The sequence below is a fragment of the Podarcis tiliguerta genome (assembly GCF_965153285.1).
Source record: "Podarcis tiliguerta genome assembly, chromosome: 7".
NCBI lineage: Eukaryota > Metazoa > Chordata > Lepidosauria > Squamata > Lacertidae > Podarcis > Podarcis tiliguerta.
This window is the reverse complement of record NC_139540.1, coordinates 62,942,364-62,957,486: the sequence shown is the minus strand read 5'-3', so window position 1 is coordinate 62,957,486 and position 15,123 is coordinate 62,942,364. Positions and strand designations below refer to the sequence as shown.

The window sequence follows — 15,123 nt, the reverse complement described above, 5'->3', positions numbered from 1 at the left end:
TATATTGCAAACCCCTTGCACTGTGACTGTGTCACTTCTAGACAGGGATTTGCACGCTAGCAGTAAATATTTATTAGTGGTAGATTTAGTCTTTGATTTTGTTTCAGTCCATGGAAAAACAAAACAAGAAGAAATAGTCCAGGCCAGTAAATTGTTCCAACCTGTAGAGGCATTTCTAGAAACAGCAAGGTTTGTATTCAAAATGTTTTGATAACCTCATCATATTTCATGTTACAAAAAACATTGCTATTTTCCTCAGGCGAATGAAATGTTATTCAGTGGAAGGAAACTGACTGCACAAGAAGCATGTGCCAAGGGACTGGTGTCGCAAGTTTTTTGGCCAGGAACATTCACACAAGAAGTCATGGTTCGAATTAAGGAACTTGTCACGTGTAATTCAGTTGTAAGTTTCTTTTACCTTATTTCACTTAAGGCTGAATAAGTGATTTGTAGTTATTATAGTGGCTAAGGAACACTTCAGGGACGGGGGTGGCGCTGTGGGTTAAAGCCTCAGTGCCTAGGGCTTGCCGATCGAAAGGTCGGCGGTTCGAATCCCCGCGGCAGGGTGCGCTCCCGTTGCTCAGTCCCAGCGCCTGCCAACCTAGCAGTTCGAAAGCACTCTCGGGTGCAACTAGATAAATAGGGACCGCTTACTGGCGGGAAGGTAAACGGCGTTTCCGTGTGCGGCTCTGGCTCGCCAGAGCAGCGATGTCACGCTGGCCACGTGACCCGGAAGTGTCTTCGGACAGCGCTGGCCCTTGGCCTCTTTGAGTGAGATGGGCGCACAACCCTAGAGTCTGTCAAGACTGGCCCGTACGGGCAGGGGTACCTTTACCTTTTTAAGGAACACTTCGCATAGTGTTTGAGCAGTGCTGAGCCCTCCCAAGCCCTGAATACGCCCCAAAACATGGGGAAGCCAATTGGGTTGTGTGCAAATAATAATCATAATAATCATAACAACAACAACAACAAACTTTTATTTATATCCCGCCCTCCCCAGCCGAAGTCGGGCTCAGGGCAGCTAACATCAGATATGTAACATTGGTATAAAATCAAACAATAATTAAATGAAATTTTAAAATATGCAGGTAGAAGCAGTTTCCGTAATTATGCCAGCATTTTTCTCAGGGGCCATGAATGCAAGAATAGCTGTTGTATCTGCATAAAGTCTTGTTCATACTGTAGTTATATGAAATATGTGCCCAGCTATATCATGGGACAGCTTGTTTGGAGGGGGAAGTGAGTGTGAACTGATCCCATGAACATTTAACTATCCTAATGTCCACCTGAAAGCTGTCCACACTTGTAATACAGCTTTTAAATAAGCTATTTGACATGTTGTGGGAATTTTTACATAAATTTGGAAAGTGAACCTCGGCAGCTTTATTTTAGTCTTAAATTTTAGAGTAAGGATCACAGTTGTGCTGAGTGAGCTAGCCAAAAATATCTTGTTCTAAACTGCTTTGATATTTGAACAGAGTGTCCATAGCAGTGTTTTGTTTCTGTTTATATTTGCTTGGATAAGACAGACCAAAAATAACCAACCCCCCACCACCCTGCCATCACATCAAAGAAATATTTAGGGTTAAATCTACAGGGTTCCACCCTGCATAAGTCCTACTTACATAATAAAAAATAGTATTCAATGCAACCCTCTTGGCTACGCTATGCACAGGTTGAGCTTCTTATTAATGAACCAGAGTCAGAGATGCAACAAACATTATTTGGTTTTTTTCTGAGTTACATAATCATTACTGAAAATACTATTTTTCTGTCATAATTCTTAAAACACACACCTGGGTTCCAGCACAGTTAAGGCATTTGGGGAGCAATTGTATGCACAGGAAGCCTGCATAAAGCAAGCTGGTGTAAGTTAAGCCAGCGTAGTTACACCAGATCCAAATCCTGTTCAGCAGTGAGGCAGCTGCTGCTGTTCTGCGGAAGGAAAACAAGCCAAGTTGCTAGGTCACATAATAAATTATTATTATTATTACCCCACCCATCTGGCTGGGTTTCCCCAGCCACTCTAGGCGGCTTCCAACAAAGTTTTAAAATACAATAGTCCATCAAACATTAAAAGCTTCCCTAAACAGGGCTGCCTTCAGATGTCTGAAGCCTACTTCTTAAACCTCTGGTTGCACTCCTTTTGAAGGGGCTCGCATTCAGCTCAGCTGGCTGGGCCAGGATAAGCAAGCTATGCTGGCTTATCTTCAGCTCAGCTGGTGTAGAGGACCTTACCACCAGCTTTGAGGTGTTTCCCTTCATCCCGTACCATCTGACAGGTGCTAATGACTTGCTCATTTCTACAACTCCTTGTGGCAGACAAAGAGAGCAATGGCCTAATCTTTTTAACTTGGCGGAACAGTTACATCTTTCTAGTTACCAAATATTATGATTGTGCGGTGAACTGTAAACACATTTAATTGCAACACACACTCATCTTTGCACTATGCCTAACCATGGGATATTTCCTGTTTTGCATAACCACATGCTTATTGTATCTTCTTCATTTTACGTAGGTACTTGAAGAATCCAAAGGTTTAGTTCGTAGTATTATGAAGGTGGACTTGGAACAAGCAAATGACAAAGAGTGTGAAGTTCTAAAGAAAATTTGGGGTTCTGCTCAAGGAATGGACTCAATGTTGAAATACTTGCAGAGGAAGATTGATGAATTTTGAAGAGATGCTCATTGACACTGGAATTGTATTTACTTTGGGACATCTGGGTTTTATGGATGCTCTAAACGAATTTAAAAGTCCGACGCTCAGAAAAGAGTGGGACTAAAGCTTGAGGAGAACTTCTTTTTATTGTCAAGGTTTTTTTAAAAAAAAATTAAAGAAGTACTGTATGTTAAGCATTGAACAAATTTCCTTTCTCCATATATAGATTATAAATATATATATTATATTTCTTTATATACACGAACTAAAAAAAAAACTATAATGGAGTGCACTACCAAACTTTTGTCTTCTACTTTATCATTGGCTAGTACTGTATCAGAAGAAAAAGGTGGATAAAATGAGGTGTTGCGTTATTTTGTATGTGGCAGGAAGGTCCTGAAGCAATGAGATATTTTTTCACTAGAGTACAGAATTGAAGCGGGTATTGGCCAGCCCTTACTTTCACTGCCCAAAAAGAGTTAGTTGAGAAGAGGCGTTGCCTTGAATTCTGAGGAAGGTTCTAAATACCTCAAGTAATGATGCATTCAGAAAAAAACAATTATTTTTTAAAAGAAAACCCTGTAATTAAATGGTCTATTTTCTCTGTCTCTTCTCCCTGCCCCCCCCCCACCTCCTTAAAAAAATGAGTGTGCTCAGGATTTATGCTATAAAAAACACTCAGCCCTTCTTGTTTGGGGGAGGATGCCCAATTCCTACCCGGAGAGCATAAAGAAGCCAGTCTGTCGTTGAAAAAGAAGCTTCATTTGCAGTATTAGTGAATCACTGAAATACCATATATACTATGGATAGCTTAGTCTTAGCGGGTTTTATTATTTTAACTACATAATTGCTTCTGTTGCTGGGTGAGAAAACAACTCTATATAAGTTTTTGTTGTTGTTTTTTTTGGTTCTTTGGTTTGCTCTTTTTGTTCTTCTGTTTGAATTACACCAAAAAAATGTATTTTATTTTATTTAATAAGTTAAAATTTCTTTTGGCACACTATTAAATATTCCCTTTCTTTACAACAAAAAAAACCACCTTACCTTATATTAGATGTTTAATATCTTTTGTTTTTAGTTTGAATTATACACTATGGCCCTGATCCAGAGATCTTTCCATGCAGCGGCAGCAGGCTGCATGCATTCTGCAGTGGATGAGAATCTCCACTGCCAGACGATCAGCACTGTCAGCTGATTTCATGTCAGAGTGGGTTCTTGAAATCGGCTCCTCTGCCTTCAAGTTAGAAGAATCATCCATCTGTTTGGCAGTGCATACTTGATACAAGAGTACCACACTGCAACACCCAGATGCTGGATGCAATTTTCTCTTCCCCGCCCCCGCCCAGTGCCCTTTTGTGCTCATGGGACTGCATCCAGAATGGCACTATGCCCATGAAAGCTTGTTTTCCATGTGCAGATTGCCATTATTGGATCGGCATGCATAAAATATGCAGTATTGATGCACAAGAGTGACCTTTGTAAACAATACCTATTTTGCATTCCTTTCAGGGGTGTGTGATGATTCCCGACTCCAGATATCTATACTTGGGTATCTGTTTGCAATCTTACTGAATGTATGAAGAATGGGGGCGGGTGGGTGGGGGGGAAGGAATCAAACATTATTTTTGTACAGTTTGGAACTTTATACTTGGAGCCTGACCACCTCATCCTAGTGGAGAGTTGTACAGTGTGTAAATCTGCTTTTACCTTGGATTGGTACAGTATTTTTGCATCTGTGGGACCTACTTTTTTGTTGTTCTAGTAGTTTGAACTATATATAAACTGTACAATCTGTAAAGTTTTTATAGAATAAATATTCAGCTGTGAACTGGTTAAAATAAAACTAATATTTCTTAACACCTCTTAAAATTGCTGCAGTGTGTAGCTCTCTTTCTCCTCCATCTCCCTGCCTTCACTCCCCCAGGAAATACTTCATTCCACCTTTACAAATCCTTTTAAAATTGCAGTTTTCCTGTAAACACTGCTAGTTATCCTGAGACTGTCCTACTTAATTTCCTCATTTGCAGACATAGCAAATTAAAACAGTTATAGAAAAGGTCAGGAGGTTAACACTTCAACCTGGTATACCTCTTAGATGATTCAGTGTAGATATAACAGGATCAGCTCTTTTCAGCGGTGTCAAGTGGAAAGTTCAGTCTCAGCTACGAACTTCACTTGCATTGACTCCTAGACCTTAGGCAAAAATAAAAGTATAGAAAAACACACATGATTATATTCTTCCAAATGGCTGTTATCTTCACATACCAGAAGCAATTACAAAACTTTTTCTACATTTTAGAATCTAGGCCAATTTTTGGTTTTCCACCCAACCATCTCATTGTACCATGTTGTTTTTTTAATGAGTTTTGAGTTTCTATTCCTATTTACTGGGGGGAAAAGGAAGAGGGTCTTTTTGATGGTGTGAACCAGTATGATAAACTTTCAGTGTTGTTGTGTTTTTTAGCTTTATTTTACCCAACAGCAAGTTGTACAGACTTCCAGTTTGTCTCAGTAGCCTCTGCTAGGCTATTCCATTTTAAAAAATAAAAATCAGTTCCTCTTCTAAAAAGCGTATTCTGTAAACTGGGAACCAACCTGAAAACAGCCATTTTGTCAAGTATGTGGAGATTTTAATACATTAGCTTGTATCTCGCTGCTGCACATGAGAATAGACAGATCTGAAGAAAAACATGCTAAGTATTTTTGATAGTTAACCCTCAGGCCTTCTACCTACACCCTACCATACAAATCCATTTGCCTGTCCATGGGACCCACCTGGCTGATTTGGATAATGAACAACCCTGCCCATCATGTTCAGAATATTTTTTTAACGTTTATTAACTGAATGTGTATGGTCACCAAACATTCCCTGGGTGACTCACAAATAAAACAATTAAAATGCAATGTACAATAATGAAAGCAATTAGAAAAGGTGTTTTTCTTTTTTTAAAAAAAAAATCAATCAGGATCAGGCCATAAGATGCGAGTTACTTGGGAGCTTCACCTAGCACAAACACGTGTATGGAACAGGAAGGTTGTTCCATAATGTGCTAGTACCAAAAAGGTGGCTCTCCACCTCACTTCATTTGGTGGGGGGCACTAAGAGATGAGTCTCTAAAGATGCTCTTAAGGTTCAAGTGGATACAGTGGTACCTCAGGTTAAGTACTTAATTCATTCTGGAGGTCTGTTCTTAACCTGAAGCACCACTTTAGCTAATGGGGCTTCCTACTGCCGCCACACCGCTGGAGCATGATTTCTGTTCTCATCCTGAAGCAAAGTTCTTAACACGGGTTAGTGGAGTCTGTAACCTGAAGCGTATGTAACCTGAAGTACCACTGTACATATAGGAAAAAGTGTCCTTTTAGGTACCCAAGCAATTCAGGTTTTTAAGGTTTAATACACAGGCTGGTAAATGTGAGGAAAGGCATTCTTTCAGGAACTCAGGATTGCTGAGATGTTGGGGAAGTTTAAGCTTAATAAATTCAATTTTTCTTGCACCTGCAGACTGGCTACTATCCATTTTCTTCCCCTCCCTGCATTTGTTGCTTTGTTTAGTTTCTTGGTGGGATTTGGTCCTATTTGTTATCCTTTCATACTCTAGAGGCAATGACCCAACGGACAGGAATGGAGCAGCTCTTTCTCGCATCTGCTGCTTCCAGAGTTCTCAGTCAGGGTCTCAAAGGGGATCTCTGAGATGTTACCTCTCTCAACAGTAAGAGATCATACCAAGAATCCCAACGTTCATTACTCCATGCACGTATTTTGCAACCTCTCATAGGCTCTCGGCCCACAGTTGTGTGGTAGGCAATAAAGAATGATTGTCAGACTCTAACTCTTGACAAAATTTTAACAGCATTTTTTTTTTAGGGTGTTGCACATTCTGCTTTGTAGAAAGCAATGATGCAAGCAGAATGTGACATCACTGAATTACAGCATGTTGCTCATTCAGAGATACTCTGTTAAACCCTTGATCAGTAGTTTTATTCTTGTTATGAATAGCTTCATAGATGGCTGCAGCCATGGCCTCTGGATTACATCATTAAGCATTGGTGCCAATTATGAATCACTGAGTCATCCTGTTCTCCAGTCTCTAGTTGCATCCAGGAAGCCAAATTGTGCAACTCTACCAATGACTCTGAAATTATCTCATGGCCTGTCCATGGTTATAAGCAAGATGCATTCATCTGGGAACGTCTTGTGGTTGGACATTAAACATACCAATTATTTTTAAAGAATAATTAAGGTTGAGTTGGAACTTGAATCAAGTAGGAAGGTCTTGAAACCTGTTTCAGAAAACTGTCCCTTGAAATGGCACTTCAGATAAATGCATTTAACATTATTGTTGCCAATAGGAAGGGAAGAGGTTCCACAATCATAGGAACAGCTGCCTGGCTTGTTGTTCTGCCCACAAACACTTGGTTGAAAGTAGCACTACCCAAGCCATATGGGAAACTCTGGCACATAGATTGTATATTACTATATTTTGCATTTTATGTATGAAGTTTCTATTCCACCCTTCCTCCCAATGGAGCCCTTTCTGGTACTGACCCTGCAAATAGGAGCAGAGCCACAGTAATATGGTGCCTTCAACTCCCCATCCCCAAGTCATTCCACAGGGACACCATGGTCAGTGGTGTCTAAAGTCACTGGGAGATCAAGGAGCACCAACAAGGCTGCACTTCCTCTGAATCCTTCTGGAAAGTACCGGTATATCCCTGTGCTACTTTAAACAGATGACGCAGCAATCCTCTCAAGAACTCCTACAGGCCTGAAAACACTGGCAGCAAACTGCAAGGAGAGCAAACTAGAACTAAATTATCAGAAAATCAAGATCATGGCCTTTGCCAAAAGGCTCAAACCTTGCTCATGGTACATCAATGGCCATAAGATTGAGCAGCTCACCTGCTTCAAATATTTGGGTATAACCCTTCACTCCTCGGAAAGTAGAAATGCCCACGAGGATTATGTTGCAGGGAATGCCAAGAGAAACGCAAATGCAATGCTCAGGTACCTCAGGACTAAAGGCGGGCAATATATACCTGCAGCCCTCAAACTGTTTGAGGCCAAATCCATTGTGCAGCTTGTATATGGTGCCCAATTAGGTCCCTTTGCCAATTGTGCGCCATTAGAACTGGTACAATCTAAATTCTTAAGATCAGCCCTACAAGTGCTAAACACATCTCCAAAGCTACTACACGTCTCGAAACTGGAATTGTAAGAATCAAGGCTAGAGTTTGGCTCACCACACTAAATTACTGGCTAATACTATCCTTTTCCCCATGTAGCCTTGCTCCCTTAACTTTTAAAGTCAGTTTCCAAACGACATGGAAACGTGCAATGATAAACATAATAACAACAACTCTAGGCTTCACCCCGCAGATCCTATTCGACATGGAGTATGAACAAGCCAAAAAAAGCACCAAACAGCACGTGGAAGATACCAAACGCCAAGCAGATCTAGCCATGTCCCCGAAAATTTTAATCAGTGAAACCAGAAGATACCTCACCTCCCAGATGCCATATACAGTGGTACCTCAGGTTAAGAACTTAATTTGTTCTGGAGGTCCGTTCTTAACCTGAAACTGTTCTTAACCTAAGGTAACCACTTCAGCTAATGGGGCATACCACTGCCGCCGGACGATTTCTGTTCTCCTGAAGCAAAGTTCTTAACCCAAGGTACTATTTCTGGGTTAGTGGAGTCTGTAACCTGAAGCGTCTGTAACCTGAAGCTTCTGTAACCCGAGGTACCACTGCATAACCAACCTTGAAATTCCAAAACAGCGAAGAGCTTTCACTCTGGCCTGTTGCCAGGGCCTCCTTCAGCCATCCAGGAGGCCTGCTTTAGGAAGATACCATATGGGGAGAGGAAATGCCCATGTGGCTCTGGGCAACTGGAAACAACCGAACATGTCTTTTTTCTCTGCCAATACCATACAGATATACGAGCTAGGTTCATCTTGCCTGTATTATATAAATTCCCAGGTCACACAGAACAACTTTATACCTCCCTGCTATTTCCAAGATGAAAACCCATGTTACATACTCGTTGCTAGATTCTGCACTGCCATGATGGATATTCATTCAAAGGATGGTTTCTGCCACAAACTAGGTCCAAAATGCAAGACCTGTGCTCCTTCACACTCCCTCCCTTATAGTCACTTTTAACTGTATGTCTCTGTTTCTATGTTTTTACGTATGTATCACCTTTTAATTACTAGTTTTTTCATTCTTTACCTGTTTTATTGTTATGTGTTTTAAATCGTATGTTTTATCTTATGCTCACCTGTGACCAAAATAAAGTTTGATACCAATACTGACACTCTATATCTTTCCTGATAAAGGTCATCAATCAAGCTGAGCAAGGGTACTAAAACCAGGTCTGAAACTAGACTACAATGGGTCTCAAATATCTGCTTCCTCCAGGCACAACTGCAGCTGGCCATCTACCACCCTATTCACCCCATTTTTCAAACAATTATTTTCTTCCAAAGCAACTTGCTTCAATAAAGCAGAGACAGGCACTGCCATCAGGCTTTCAAATATACTCAAGGGAAAGGAAGCAGGGTGAACAGGTAGAAAAGGGAGATCAATTCTTCAATGCAAGAACAAAGTGGTGAGGTTTAAATGAGCATTTGGGACTAGATGCTCTTCCCTTGCACCTGTTCTTGTCTGAATAGCAGGCAGGGGCTCTTGTTCCTTTGGCCAAATGATAGGGCCTGACTGCCCTTTCCCCTTGCAGGCACAGGGCAACTGGCAGATTAATGTAATATGTTAATTGGTCAAATTATTTTGTAACTTTTTGTGTCTTTCACCCACTCATGCAAAACGGAACAACAAAAAATCACTACGTACTATATTTTCCCTTAGTCTAAAGTGTAACACACACTGTATAGTACTGGTGTCATTTCTAGCTAACTGACCAAAGTGAGCAAGTTGGTTTATTTCTCACCTTGTAAATGTTTTGATTCCACTGGACACTAGAGATTCTGGAATGAAGCCTGGCAGATTTGTTTAGGGCACACTTCTAGGTTTCCCATTTGAATGTCAGATCGATTCCCTTGCCCATTTTCAAAGGAGAAAGGAAAATGCAAATTAATGAAATATGACCTCTCACTTGAAAACTGACATAGCAGAATGTCTCAAATGCTCTTTCAGATCTTGCTGTATGATTTGCTTTATGCAGCATTAGAGTTACAGCCCTGCAAAGATTACACACATGCCTTAGACTGACCTAATAAAGATACCTTTGGCCTGAGCTAATAATTTACAATGCGTTTTCAGGGAGTGATGTATGAGCTATCCGCAAATGAGTGTGTATGAGCTTTATAGACACTTGTGTCCAAGACCACATATGACATTCGGCAATAAACAAGTTAATTTGAACTAAACCTTAATCCTGAAAATACAACATTGCTGCAAATCTGAATAAGGGCACTTTCAAAATCAATAAGGGGTTAATTCAAAGCCATTTGTGTTCTAGCTGTGAACTGGGACACAACAATAAGCCATTTGATTCTTTATTTTTACAAAGAAGCCAAGAGTGTGGTTCATATTTTACCTTTTGAAGAGGTGTGACTTCTTCTCTTAGGAGCCCTCCATGGGTAAATGCAAGTACAGTGGTACCTCGGGTTAAGAACTTAATTCGTTCTGGAGGTCTGTTCTTAACCTGAAACTGTTCTTAACCTGAGGTACCACTTTAGCTAATGGGGCCTCCTACTGCCTCTGTGCCGCCGCTGCACGATTTCTGTTCTCATCCTGAAGCAAAGTTCTTAACCCGAGGTACTATTTCTGGGTTAGCGGAGTCTGTAACCTGACGTGTATGTAACCCGAGGTACCACTGTACTCTGCTCTAAAAGCTCTGGTACTCATAGCAATGGGGGTTGTTTCTATTCACTCAAGGGTCATGATACATTATATGGAGAATGGAGATCCAACCGGATTTAAAAACATCCGGACATAACATAGCTTGCTATTTTCTATGGACACAATCCTCCAAATACTGATGTTGCACAACTTCCATTTAAATGAACGTAGCCGCAGTGAAACTTGGAAGATTTACAGATCTTAATCCCCACCCCCCTACCCCAAGTAAAATTTATTAGATTTTACTTACTCTTTGTTCCACCGATTAAGGAGTAGAGGGACTGAATCATGTTGAATAAAGGAATGATGCATGGCTCCCCCCTCTATCCTCACGCTGTTTTGAAGGGGAATGCTTCAGTTTTGTAATCTGCTGTGTCAGAAGATATATGTGCTACAACCACCATTTTTTTTGCTGGGGGGTGGGAGGGAAGACAGAAGAGAAATCAAGGCTCTAGTTGATATCCCCCCACCCCAGTCATCATGGATCGCTAAAAGACAACCTGTGTTTGCACAACTAAAGTGATGACCAAGTACAGGTGAAGTGTTGCCACGGAAACAAAATACCTGGGGCTCCATGTGGAAGGGTGCATGTCTGTCTTCCCTCCTGCCGTGGCTGGAGATGTAATCAATGTGTCTGTGTCTGAAAGAGAACAAAAAGGACTACCATTCTTGAAACTAGGTCTGAAAGAGAAAGCTATGGCCCTAGAAACCTAGTGGGTGAGCAGGACTTGTTGGAAAGTTAATGAGGTGAAGATGCTTTTATGTTCTGCTATGTATACATGCAAATAAAGCTTGTATCACAGAAACTCCACCTGTGGCCATGGGCATCTATGGGGGCATGGCAAGGGCTACCTTTTGGTGTTTTAATTTGCAGGGGAAATTCCTGGAGATGCCCATGCCAATGACCTCCATTCCAAGGAAGTGTAACTCAAGGAAATTACTCAGTTCAGCTGACTGGGCATCCAGTTGCCTCGCATACGTAACTCCCCAATTATATATGTAATATGCTGCCATGTGTTAACTTTGTGTGCTCTTCTGAATTGGCAGTTCTGATAATTTGCTCAGGAAATAATGGGAGAGGTTCCCTGGGCACAGAGCACTCATGGATCAGGGTGAATCAGTCTTCTGTTGCAGATACAGGGAGAAGAATGAAATACATTGGTGAAGGGCACGTGAGGATGTTTTTAAATTTGGCTGTGCTCCTAAGCACATTTTACTTGGAAGTAACATTAGTTGATATTAAGTGTGTTTAAGAATACAGTGGTACTTCGGTTTACGAACTTAATCTGTTCCAGAAGTCCGTTCTTAAACCAAAACCGTTCTTAAACCGAGGCAGCTTTCCCTTATAAGGCCTCCTGCCGCTGGTGCCCTTCCACCATCTGAATTCTGTTCTTAGACCGAGGTAAAGTTTTCAAACCAAGACACTATTTCCAGTTTTGCGGTGTTTGTAAACCAAATCACTCTTAAACCGGACTGTTCTTAAACCAAGGTACCACTGTACACTGCCATTACAACACTATCTAAAATACTATCTTCAACAGGACAACATATGTTCCTCCTGATATCTTATTGACACAGAGGAAGACCTTCAGACCTCTGACAATAAAATAAAGGGCTTCTTGAAGGAACAGAAAATGAAGAACTGTTTCTGTAGTTCCCAGGATAGCAGTATTTGCCGGTTCTAAGGCTTGTCTGGCTAGAAGCCCATGAGAACCAAAATCACTGCATCAACTCAATTGACAAGCAAGTTACAATATTTCACTTTGGGAGTTAGAAAGTGATTTGAAGAAATCAACAGTCCATGGTCACTTTGGGAAACAGACATTTCACCAAGGGCTTCGGACTATTTTTTTCAAAAATAATTCAGTTTCGTTTCTTCAGGTGTTTTTTTTTTACATAATGACAATTTCAGGAAATATATTTTAATTGCTGCAGTAGAATTAAGTTGCTTAAAGGGACCACAAGAAAAGCCTTCCTGCATCAGACCAAGCCATTCTGTTTCATACCACAATGTCCTGAATGATGTTTAACAACATAGCTTGAGCATCCCAAATGCGGACTGCATATTTTTATAAAACATTGTGATCTAGCAGCCTCATACCTGCTATTGCTTGGGAATTCTAAGAACCCACTCCCTACCCCTCAAAAAAAGAAAAAAATCAGTGGAGTATTGAAATTAGTTGTGAAAATCAGTGGTTTTTAAAGGTCTAGTTTGCCATATTGGTTCAAAATGGTGTCCAATTGTATCCAAACAGAAGAAAGCCCACTCTTTGATCTCAGGAACCATCATGCAAAATTTGGTTAATGCATAGAGAGGAGGCAAACAACTTTCCAAAATATATAGTGAATTATAATAAGCACAGAATTAAAACACCTCATATGAAAGTTTTTGTGTTCTTTCAGAAGATGCAAGACCCTATCAAGCCATTGAGTTGTGGCAACTGATAATGTATTTCTTTTAAGAGCTAAAATTGCCTGAAGGCACACACTGTTCTTAGAATATCATGATGGCACTTAATGGCAACAATAAATTCTGGGCTGTGTGCAAGGTAGGCTTTAAAGCAAGTCAAAAAACAGCAGCTTCCATTCTTTCTCTCTCTCTCCCTCTCCCCCCCCCCCCCCCAGATCTCTAGTAAATCAGTGCCAACTTGTTGGTGTAATATGTACTCATCAGATCACCCTAGGGAAGGAGGTATCAATTCTATCTCAACAGTCTTCTAGATAAGCCCCATGAAGGTACATTACAAGGTAGATTCAGAAGAGTCATACGGTAGCAATTTAATGCCTTGGCGAATGCTAAGCCCAACTTTGCAGTTGCTAGAAAATTCAGGGGGTGCGGTGGACAGAAGGATTGATAAAGCTGGACAATATGTATGTCAGGAAGCTACAAATGACTGCTTCAGCGCACAACGAAAAGATGTTTTCAATTGGCTATTGTCACCTGATTTGAATTTACCTACAGCAGCCAGGACTTAAGCTCATGAAGACATGAAAAAGTATTGCAGGATCCTAAACCAAGCAACTACAACATATTTGCACTCATCATAATATCCAGTTACTCCCTAACACATCTCTACTGTTGCCTATACAAGGCTTGATCCTGGTGTAGCTTAACTTTGTTGTTTCCAATTGGACCCAAATGATGATGTGCACAATCATTGGCTGTATTAATCAAGCCCAGATGAATATCGCAAAGTCCCTCTACATCTGAATGAGAATTCTCATGAACTCTCCAAACAATGCTGCAAGTTCTCTAGTGCTAAATTGGAGCGATAGTATACTAAGCATTATGTTACTAACTTGGCACAGTGTGTTGGTTCATGCATTATTTCTCTAAAACACATTTTTTAAAGGTTTATCTCTCCTGGTATGCCCCACAGATAAACCTACGGTCTGCAAATAAAAACATCCTGAAGGTCCCAGGCCTCAGAGAGGTTAGGCTGGCCTCAAATAAAGCCAGGTCTTTCTCGGCTGTGGCTCCAATCTGGTGGAACGCTCTGTCACAAGAGGCTAGGGCCCTGCGGGACCTGACATCTTTCCGCAGGGCCTGTAAGACAGAGCTGTTCCACCAGGCCTTTGGTCAGGGCGCAGCCTGACCCCCTCCTCTGGCAATCTGCACAGAATCTTGCTTAATGGTTGCCATCAATTTGATTTTAATTTAATTAATTTTTATAATGAAAGGTTTTTAGAATGTTGGATTATTTTGATTGTTGTTAGCCGCCCTGAGCCCAGCTTTGGCTGGGGAGGGTGGGGTATAAATAAAATTTATTATTATTATTGTTGTTGTTGTTGTTTCAGCTAAAATTGTTAGGTCACGACATTTATTCTACATAAGCACAATGCACAGGAAAAATCTGGATGGCCTTTCCAGTTCAAAATGAAACAAATATGAACTTAAAACTGTTGGATTCTTCTGCTTTAGAGAATTGTAAATTCAACTTTTTTGGGGGGAAATGCAACTTTTTTGGGGGGAAATAATTTTTTGGGGGGGAAATGCATAGATATGTGCAATTCATCTCCAAACTACCTACACAGTTGAGTGAGCTCCAGCCAATTCAGCTTCATATCAAAGGCTATATTTTGACAGTGCTTCAATTTTTTATTTCAGAAGCTTCTTCTTTCGTTTAATTTAGTACCCACTATTCACTTCTGTTGACTCTTATTGCCTGTAGAAAGCCTTCTTGGCTCTTTTTTAATAGACCAAAATTGGGTTTCATCACCTGAAAATATTGTCTTATGTTGCTGACAGTTAGTAGAAAAGGATCAATAGATGGAAAACTGCAAAAGGAAAAGTGTTGGATTTTGCCACCACAGCAGCCCAGGAGGGGGTGGAGAGGGGGAAGGAAGGAGAGAGAAGCCTTTGGCCAGAGCGTGTTACAAACCATTCCAGAAAAGCTAATTACAACAGCAGGTGCCAGATTCAGTGCACAGTTGGCATTGTGTTCAGAAGACATAAAGCAGTGTTTCAGACCATGATGAGGCTTTCAAAAGTATGATGTTATGTATCTAATCCATAATTTAAATCCCCCAAAATGCTTTCAGATCCACATGCCTTGAGCCTTTTTCAATTTAAGCCTCCCTTAGATTAAGCACTCAGTA

The 15,123-nt window shown here is 40.8% G+C and overlaps 2 protein-coding genes across 9 annotated transcripts in view; one reads left to right on the top strand and one right to left on the bottom strand.

Moving 5' to 3' along the window:
• The window catches only part of CDYL (chromodomain Y like), a 90,922-nt gene extending 86,393 nt beyond the window's left edge, over positions 1–4,529 (top strand). For both annotated transcript variants that reach the window (XM_083449494.1, XM_083449493.1), the window contains 2 exons: positions 260–403; positions 2,520–4,529. In XM_083449494.1, coding sequence (XP_083305620.1) covers positions 260–403; positions 2,520–2,678 — 303 coding nt within the window. In that variant the 3' untranslated portion in view covers positions 2,679–4,529. The remainder of the gene's footprint in view (positions 1–259; positions 404–2,519) is intronic.
• RPP40 (ribonuclease P/MRP subunit p40) overlaps positions 1–15,123 on the bottom strand; it is a 29,175-nt gene that overhangs the window by 123 nt on the left and 13,929 nt on the right. The window contains exons 9-13 of one of the 7 annotated variants that reach the window (XR_014513386.1): positions 10,775–11,164; positions 9,611–9,718; positions 8,425–8,552; positions 4,749–4,853; positions 1,797–1,935 (exon numbers count right to left, since the gene is read on the bottom strand). The gene's annotated coding sequence lies outside the window, so the exon portion shown is untranslated. Of the gene's footprint in view, positions 1–1,796; positions 1,936–4,748; positions 4,854–8,424; positions 8,553–9,610; positions 9,861–10,774; positions 11,165–15,123 lie in introns of all 7 variants that reach the window. The other 6 variants (XR_014513387.1, XR_014513388.1, XR_014513390.1 and 3 more) reach the window with 6 other exon arrangements.